General features: G+C 37.5%; 1 protein-coding gene across 1 annotated transcript in view; it reads left to right on the forward strand.

Moving 5' to 3' along the window:
* LOC136847966 (uncharacterized) overlaps positions 1-10,000 on the forward strand; it is a 100,972-nt gene that overhangs the window by 25,829 nt on the left and 65,143 nt on the right. The window contains exons 2-5 of the mRNA XM_067119987.1: positions 3,031-3,228; positions 6,706-6,791; positions 7,447-7,616; positions 8,789-8,957. Of these exons, the coding sequence (XP_066976088.1) occupies positions 3,031-3,228; positions 6,706-6,791; positions 7,447-7,616; positions 8,789-8,957 (623 nt within the window). The remainder of the gene's footprint in view (positions 1-3,030; positions 3,229-6,705; positions 6,792-7,446; positions 7,617-8,788; positions 8,958-10,000) is intronic.

Below are 10,000 nucleotides of genomic sequence, written 5' to 3' on the forward strand. Positions count from 1 at the left end.
GTTACACCTTTTAATCCTTTTACTGTCAATTGCAGTTTCAGCCCTGAATGACCCCATAGGTCCCAGTGCTTGGCCTTTGGCCTAAATTCTATATTCAGTTCAATTCAACAGACGTCCTTGTATTCGTGAAATAAAACGTAAGTAATGCAGGGTTGTTTGGCAACTATGTTATAATCGTCTTGGCAAAGGTTAACAATCTCTGAATGCCGTCTGTAGTTTAAATTTGGTTGATATGAATTCCTTTCCCCATAAAAGTCTTCCACATAACATTTCGTGGTCGAGAAGCCTCGTAGATTAAAAAAATAATTCTGGCAGGTGTTTTATGAACATCTAACAGAGGTTTAAATTTGTACTGTTGGTTAATATTCATGTAATGGTTTGGTAACGCTAGAAAAAAAAACTTTCCTCCATCACATTCATTTGATAATTGTAAAAGGCAATGGATTAGGGGTTTATTAAGCCGAACTAAACTTTTAGACATATAAAACTGATAGATAAATGGGTAAATATTATGGTGCATGAAAGCAAATTTATCATGCAGTGTGTTTTCAGTACCAATTTAATGTTTCCAAAGAATACATGCATTAGGGACTAAGTATGATATATAATAAATTTCAGATCTTTAACTTAAGGTCTCTCTATCGCTCTTCCCTTTCTTTCGTAATATCTACTCACTGTGACCTTCCCTCTTTTGAAAAACATTGTTATTTGAAATATCGTATGTTGCGAGTAAGTAGCCCAAATGCTCTGCGACTTAATAAAAGGACTATTCTTGTGGCGATACACAACTGTTGCTTGCTCTCACTGTACATTTATTGTAACTGTTGGTGTTTACATTCCCCAGGGAACTCGACTTTTGTCACTCTTTTGCAAAAGCTAATCGAAAATAATGGAAATTACTACGAGGTAAATGAACGGCTCCAGGTATTGGCAATCGCATTTGAGGGATACGATGAAAATGATGCCTTTGTGACGATGCTTTTCTTTGCATCCATTCCGACTCCTTCCTTTCTTCCTTCCTCCAGTCCTAATTTTTCTCTCTTCGCCATTTCCCGCTTCATGCACTCATTCCCATTTCAGAAGCGCGCCGCTGGAGGAGGAGGAGGAGGAGGAACTGTACCAGGTTTTATCGCGTATGAAACTCATTTACTTTCATTACCCGTTGATGCATATGATCGAATTGTAGTTGCAGAATTGCTGTAATCATCGTAATTGACGGTCATTGGAACAGAACTGCGATGGTCGTCGGGAAAGGCAATCAGTATAAAGTTAACGTCGATATGAAATTTTTATCATAATGAAACTTGTCCCTAATGCAGAGCTGATCAAGAAGTGGCCATGAATATGATTACCTAGGCAACGAAATAAGCATCTTGTTACTTGTATGTTCGTAAGTGGTTTTATATAGGGGAAAAATATTTCGTGTATGTTTCTACTGCAGTTCCTTATTAGCACGCGATGGTTAGTGTTGATGTGTCTTGGCCCAACTTTCGTTAAATAATTTCCTTCAGATTAGTTCATTAGCATCTGTAATGTTTTCATACGAGAGAGAGAGAGAGAGAGAGAGAGAGAGAGAGAGAGAGAGAGAGAGAGAGAGAGAGAGAGATACAAGAAATTGTTAAATCTAAACTTCTCTCTTAAAAGTGATGGCTTTCCTCATTCTAGAAAAATTAATATTAGCAACTGGTTTGCTTCTAGTTTACGGATTTTTTTCCTGCAAGCAGAATGCATTTTCAGAGGAAGCATTCATGAATGCATATATAATATAAACATGTTTATTTCAGAAGAGAATTACTTGGCGAAAAGTGATATTGCAAAACGCCCTTAAGCAAGGGAAACATGTGCCTCGTCCTTTCCTACTTCCGTCGACTAATAAATCGGGTGCTTTTATTGTCCGGGGAATAAGCTTAGGTGTAAATACGACAGATATTGTAAGATAAAGCCTCGACGGAGGACCGATATGAATATATTTCGACCTGGGCTATCCGTATGCACATTTCATTTAAGTAGGTCATAAATTTGAGGCCATCTCGTTTTAAATTATGCCAATATCATCTGGAATCGATTCCCAATAGGATCCAGCCCAGATGCTGCGGGCGTTTCTCAGTTTTTATGTCTCGGAAACGCTACGGCGGCCATGCAATACCAAAATTCTAAATTCCTCTGCGCCGAATAAGGCCACCCGTTTCTGTCTCCCTCGCGCAGGGTGCTTGTAATACACTTTCATTTTGTTTTCGTTCAATATTCAGGTCGCTACATGTTTACATTTTTTCTGGTGTTGTATTCTTTCTCCAACCGTTCATGGAGTTATGCATTTGTACTGGTATTCATTTTTACCTTCACCAACGCAGTTGGAAAAATGTCATGCATCCGGCCGTGTCTCTTCGTTCGTTTGTTAATTCTTTTCCTGCGTATTTGTACGCAAGATATTTTTTAAAAAGTGAGTGATGCCACCAGTGCATTCTGACCGTAGTCGCTGACTGTTCTTGTTACTGAAGTCTGATGCAAGTTCTGTATTCTTTCATACAACTTTGTACAAATCCACACATCTAACCAGACCTGGTGAAGAAAAATACGTATTTAGGAGATTGATGTTTTGGGGGAGGTATGCGATCATCAAGTGTCTGTCATTTTTTCTGTATTTTATTTGTTTATTATTTTTTTTTTTTACAAATGCATTCGGAGAAAATTAGTATTACTTCTCTATATAAGTGGGTATGAAATGTATAGTATTTTGAAGAAGATAGTACCCTAGTGTTTTGTTTTCAACCAGTTTCGGAATCCGTAATTCTCCATATGAGGATTGTTTAAAAATTACATCACTATTATTTATCTGATTTCTCATAATATGACCGTAGTGGTGAAAAGTGATATCGACAATAATTTTTCTATGAAAACACTTATCTTTCCAAGGAGTTTGTGAAAGCCTGATAACGAGAGGTAAGCAGCTTGAACTCTCTCTGTTTAGATTTAGTATATTTTCACCAAACATTAATGGGGATTCCACTTTAATTATTGTTGTTATTCCAGGTTTCCTCCGCCCCGGCCTACAACAGTCCAGACTGAGCAACTTCGGCCTTCTCGACCAGATTGCTGCCCTCCACTGGGTCAAGGAGAACATCGTTCACTTCGGCGGCAACCCCGACAGCGTCACCATCTTTGGTCATGGCACTGGGTCTGCTCTCGTGAACCTTCTCCTCGTTTCGCCAGTGGCCCAGGCGTCAAAAGGTAGGCTATGAAGCCATTTCCCCAAACACGGGGTACCTCCAGAGAAAAGCAACTCAACGGGTACTGCCTCATTCAGACTTAAATTGCTGAGTCGTGGATGAACCCCTATACAGAAGCTTCTGCAACATTAGCACTGTATACACTTAATCGGAAAGCTTATCAGCAGCACATCTAAACCCCCGACACACACTTCGTCATTTTCATCTATTTTACACATACACTCTCAGGTGCTGGATATGAAGGTCCATTTTATACAGAACCTCTTAAGTCTTTGTACCCATTCTCCTAATGCTTCTGACTTGTACATTCTTTTTAACCTGCCTCTTCCACTCTTTATACATGACCAGACCATCTCAACTCAAAACTTTCTGCTCTATCCTTTCGCCTATTGCTGACTTGTTACCGCTTATTCATATCTCCACATTTGACACCCCTTCAAATTCTTCTCATACCACGTATGATATACGCAAACTATTCATCCTAGCAGGACTTGTTAGGTTTTCTTCCCCTCATCTCCCCCCCAAAATTAATTACGAATTATGCGCTATTCATCAACCCACTGTCACCCATTCTTTACACATGAATGAACCTTGTAAAGAACATCTGATCTACCCTTTCACCTTCTGGAAGCTTTTTTTTAAACCTCTTTTAAATATCTCTACATTTTTACTACAGATACGGTTCATTTCAGGTGCTTCAAATTTCTACTTTCACTTCCTTTCAGCATCCAAACTTCACTTCGATAGAAGAAAGGTTGCCACAAAGACACTTCATTCGACACTCCAAGTCTCTTCTAAGTCTTTGGCATATACCCTGCTGCTTTCCTTGCTTTATCTTTTCTGTGACTTACCTACATTCACCCATCAGTCATCGGTTATGTTTACTACCGCATCCCTGTGCTGATCGACCCTATCCATTCTTCCACCACCCGTATTGACATATATGGCTCCATCTGCTTTGCTTCCATTTACCTTCATAATGTATTCATGCTCACATCCCCTTAAGGGGGTAGTGCCGTCAATGCACCTCATGCGGTGCACTGTTGGCATTACTTAACGTTCTTTGCAGCGTGCCTTCGACCCCTAGCTGCAACCCCTTTCGTTCCTTTTACTGTACCTCCTTTCATATTCTCTTTCTTCCCTCTTACTTTCCACCCTCTCCTAACATTTGTTTCGCAGTGCAAGCTGCGAGGTTTTCCTCCTGTTACACCTTTTACTGTCAGTTTCCGTTTCATCGCTGAATGACCTCCTAGGTCCCAGTGCTTGGCCTTTGGCCTAAATTCTTTATTCAGTTCAATTCAATTCATGCTCACATTTACCCTTAAGCTTTCTGGAAACCATCTCAGACTCTTTCACTTATTTCTTTAGTTTCTCCTCTCTGTCCCCAATTATTATTGTTATTATCTGCAAACATCGACCATTCTACACTCCATTCGCAACTATTCTTTGTTCCACAATCCTGCATATACATTTCCTGTCTTTCTTCTGGCTTCTTTCACCAAACCATTCGCTATAGATTATCTACATAATCTAATCTGTAACGCTTTGCTTCTCTCCAAAACCTTTTAATCTCTCAAAAACGTACATGATATACTTCTAAATTATCTCTATATTGATTCTATCATTAAGTTTTTCGAGGTCCATTCACAGCCGTTTTCCCTCTCTTTCAAATTCTGCATATAACTGTAACAAAACACACACTTTCTTCACACACCGTTCTTCTTGGCGAAATCCGCACTGAGCTTGCCCGAAGCATCTCATGCTCATCTATCATAATTTTTTTTTTTTTTTTTTCAAAATACCACCGTACACCTTCCCTTGTACGCAAAGTACCATTATGCCTTTGTAATTCTTGTAGGCTCCTTTATCATCTTTACTATTACACTGTGGAACAGTTACCTACTTACCAAGCCATACCTCACAAACCCGGGTCAGCCTCTCAACTACACCATCACAACCCTATTGCAGCGTCTCGCTTGTAATCCTGTCAAATTTTTATGCCTTTCCATTCTTCACCGTTTGGAGTACCTTCCTTTCATCCTCAAGTCGTTTGCATAAGCATTCTCAGACTTACTCTATTGCCTTCAAGTCTTGCAGCGTTCAGCTCTGCCTCTCCTGCACCTTCCACACTTAACTAATATATCAAAACGCTCACTCCATCAACTCAAAAATGCATTCACTTCAAGACAGTATCCGTGCATTTCTATCTTTAATCTTAGATCCATTTATTCATTAATCTTTCTCTCTGATTTACTTTCCTATAGAACAACTTCGTATACTCCCTAAGAATAGTCAGATGGTTCCAGTGTCACAACAGACCAAACTTGCATAAGTCAGTCAGTCAGACCTCTCTTTTTATTACTTGCCTTCTTTTTCTTTCTCACTTTCTGACTGACTACCTTGTCCATCATCCTAACTGTGTAACTGTACATGATCTTCTCTCTTGTAATGTAGTTACAGTACAAATAATTGCGTTTTTGCCATCACCATACCTCTCATTTCCTGATCCAACCAATTTTTTTTTATCTATATCCTCCAATTCATACAAACATTCTCCATTGAACCTATGACCCCAACATGGAATTTTACATGCTCCTCATTCACTCCTTCCACCTCTGTGTTTTTAATCCTAGTCCGTATTTCATCCACTTTCTCCTTATATGCCATGTCGTCATCCTTCTCATCAAACTTCCTTGTCTTAATTACATTTTCACCCATTCCTTTCCAGTTTAAACTCATACTAGTCTTATATTTTGTTCCAACACACTAATGCTCAGTTATACCTCCAACCTCTCCTCTTCTCACTGTTACATCCATCACCTTGCGACCATCTTTATTCTTGCAAATAATCTTGCAAGCTCTGTTTCTCTTCTTATTCTCACTTGCAAATAATTTTAAAAAGATCTTTATTCTTACAAATAATCTTGCAAACTCTTTTCCTCTTCTTATTCTCACTTGCAAATAAATTTTAGAGATTCTTTTTGGTAGCAATGTATTTCAGAAATTAAGAAGTTTTCCAAATACATTTCTGCAAGATTCTCGCCATTTTCAGTTACTTCAAGAGCTCCATAACTGCAGCAACAATTTCATCTCTCTCTCTATGACCCATCTTTGCATTTCAGCCACAAGCATCCTTTCATGGGTGCTTGAAAGGTTAAAGGACATTGTTTTGTTGATAGTTGGGCCTCCATAAGTAAAATACTTCATTGCTGAAAATCTGTTCTTTACTAAATCTCCATCGATGTAAACAGACCTAGTTTATACACTCTTAGGTTAATATTCATATTATATTATGAAAACTGTTCTTATAAAATCGGCTTTTCCGTCCACTTTATTGTGACTCAGACTAGCGAATTCTGGTTTGTTGTACGTGCAGCGAGAAGTATCTACAATTTCTGTAGTTATCTTGACGAGTAAGTATGGGTACATGTACTGACACATAAATAGTTAGATAGGTAAGCTATTTATTTATTTCCAGGACTCTTCCATCGTGCAATATTAATGAGTGGATCGGCTCTCAGTCGATGGGCACTAACATGGGACCCGTTCAAGTATACAATTCAGGTAAGCGTTTCATATTTCAGTTATCAAATTTTAATCTTTTTCCTGTTTTTACACAGAAAAAAATACGGTAGCAGTATTTTTTTTTCAACTGCCTTGACCCTTTTTTTATTTTCTTAAATTAATCCTTCATTTATTTTCTTCTGGATCAGAACAAATAAACCTAGTCCTCTTTCATCAGCGTTTTTAACGATATGCTAATTTCATAATGAAGAGAAAAGACATTTTATAATTTTTTCTTAAATGTTGCAAAACTTGTTTAACCTAAAATGGTGGGTTCTCATAAGCCCAAAGCCATATTAGAAATTACAATTCGCACATTTTTTCCGTAAAACAGGTTACCAGAGTATCTGACAGAAGTGAAAGTCGTAATTTAATTTTTTTTTTTTTAACCAATTTATGCTGAATAAATCTGCTGACATTTATTTCTTCCTTATTCCTTTTTTTTTTTTGCATTGTACGTAGCGTTATTTAGGTTTTTATGAGTATTCTGCCATTTTTATTCGCTGTCATAGTTTATTTAATGCACTCCGGCAGACTAGTTCTAAATTGTCGGCTGTCTGTTCCGTCTGATATACATGGTAGCTTACACACTGGGCCCCTTTGAGGGAGGAAATTAATATTTCACGCCCCCCTAAGGAAGCATCTCCTCCTCCAGATAGCGAAGGCTGTCAACTGTCCCCTGAGCGACAGGGGCGAAGAGATGGTAAACTGCCTCAGGAGGAAATCTGTGGAAGAACTCCTTGACGTGAAGCTCCAGACTCCGCCCTTCACGACGCCCCTAGGACCCATTATTGATAACCTCATCGTCAAGACGGATCCCTTTAGGTATGTGTAACGTCCTTGATTGACGGAGAAACTTCTTCTTTCAAAAGTTTCTGGGAAGTCGAAAGAAGGAAGGTGGGACGATAGAAAGGCGAGAGAGAGAGAGAGAGTGAAGCACCTAACAGCTTTTAATGGCTGTGCAAACACGGACAAGCAAGGAAGGGTTGCTGCCACAAACTCCCAGCTCCATCTTATTTTATCTCGAAGCCAAATTTCTACAGTTTTCTAAATTGTTGGTTATATATCGTTTCTTCTGCCCTTCACTTGTTAGGGAGTTTACAGTTTATTGGATGTGTTATTCTGAAGTATTTTCTTAAAAAGAATTGTGCCTTTTGGGGGATTTTAGAAGTAAATACAAACGAATTAACTGTAAAACATACTTTCATCACGATGATTGCTACTGTTAAGACTTCTATGATAAATGAAGTTGATTTTTAGTGGCCAAGGTTGGTTTTAGACAGAAAAACTAGATTTTGAGTGAACGTAATGACATCTGTTTTTATTTTCCTTTGTCTCTTCCTTTTCTCTTGCCGATAAATATAAAAACAACAGTTCATCTTCATTCCTATAAAGTAACTTTTTTCTTCCCACGCCCCCTTTTACTCAACTTCAGCCATTGCGACTGAGTTACAAGCCATGCTCGCCTTTTCCATGTCACTGACGACTTTAGTACAATTCTCGTTCATTTTTGAATACTTTATTTTAGTTTCACCTTTGAAAATTATGATTCCTTGTAATTTTTTTATAACCTCAAATTTTTCGCGCAAGCGTTGATCACTTTGTTCTTCATTCCATTTCTTTGACGGCTTCTTTCACATCAACTGATTTATTGATTGATAGATTCATAAATTGTTTTTGCTATTTTTGATCACATTCGGGGAATATTGTGACGGTTATATTTAACTTTCGATTTCCACTTTTTCCTTCTTTTAATTTGTGTTTTGCGTTCCTTTCTTTATAGTCTTATGATCGAATATTAAACTTCCGGTTATTGTTGATCTGTTTGACTTTGAAAATGAAGTAATGGGTCTTACAGGCATTTGTGTTAATAATCTGCTCATAGTCGAAATATCGTAAAAGTTAATATAATTCATTCTTCTTTCCGTTCGAGACTTGATTGTACACCACAACTTGAGGAGTTTCCGCATTCCAGCTCACTCTTGCCTTTCTTCCAGATCCATGTCCCAGGATACGAGTATCTTTGGCAAGTACGACCTGCTGTACGGTGTGGCCTTGGCCGAAAGTTACCACGTGCTCAACTCGCACGAAGCCCGCCACGGGATGCCCACGAAACAGCGGAACAGGCTCTTGAGGGCTTATATTTCCAATAACTTCGACCATCAAGTAAGTGCCTGGAAACTGTCTTGGTGCTACTTTGAAGAGAGAGAGAGAGAGAGAGAGAGAGAGAGAGAGAGAGAGAGAGAGAGAGAGAGAGAGAGAGAATGCAAGTATTGTTTAGTTTATATTTCCTGGATGAGTTTTTCCTTTTGAATGATTATGAAAATTCATGTTTTTATTTACCCAATGGATATTTTTCTCTCGTGGTTTATTACAAAATTGATTTATTTTTTTACCCAATGTATTGAGCTTATTTCATCTCTTTCAATATGCCTTTAATCGTATGACTGCAGCTCGCTAGTCTTTGATGATTCCAGTGAATTGAAAGGAGTGATTGCATATAGTAATAATTATTACTTTTTATATTCATCAACCTTCATTTAAAGTCTTTCTTTGAGTTACTTTAATTTCATACTCATAATATTAGGGTAGTCCAGATGTTTATCATTTTCTCAGTGCATAGTTTTTTTATACCTCTATATTGTAGTCCTCATAAATTTGTTTTTGCTATTTTCATCTTCATTTGTGACAGTTATTCCACCTTCGATTTCGGCTTTTTCCTTCCTTTAATTTGTTTTTCGTGTTCCTTACTTCCTAGTTTTATGGTCAGATATTAAACTTCAGCTTACTGTTCTATTTTTTCGATTCGGAAAATAAAGTAATAGGTATTACAGGCATTTGTTTTGATAATTTTTGCATAGAAGTAAAACATAGTCAAAATATCTTAGAAATATATATATTCTTAACCTAAACAGATCATAATTTGCTTTCTCTGGAAAATTAGAAAAAATTTTTGCATAAAAGTAAAACATAGTCAAAATATCTTAGAAATATATATATTCTTAACCTTAACAGATCATAATTTGCTTTCTCTGGAAAATTAGAAAAAAATAAAGTGTATCGAGAGGATTTAAGAGAAGACGCGTAAAGGGGTACTACTCGTATCATGAATATTAAGGGCGAATACAATAGTATTTATAGGCAAGGAAACGCGAAATTACTCTTATTACAATAAAAAATTTGGATTTTTAGTAGCCTTAAGATACAAA

The sequence above is a fragment of the Macrobrachium rosenbergii genome, chromosome 2 (genome assembly GCF_040412425.1).
Source record: "Macrobrachium rosenbergii isolate ZJJX-2024 chromosome 2, ASM4041242v1, whole genome shotgun sequence".
Taxonomy (NCBI): domain Eukaryota; kingdom Metazoa; phylum Arthropoda; class Malacostraca; order Decapoda; family Palaemonidae; genus Macrobrachium; species Macrobrachium rosenbergii.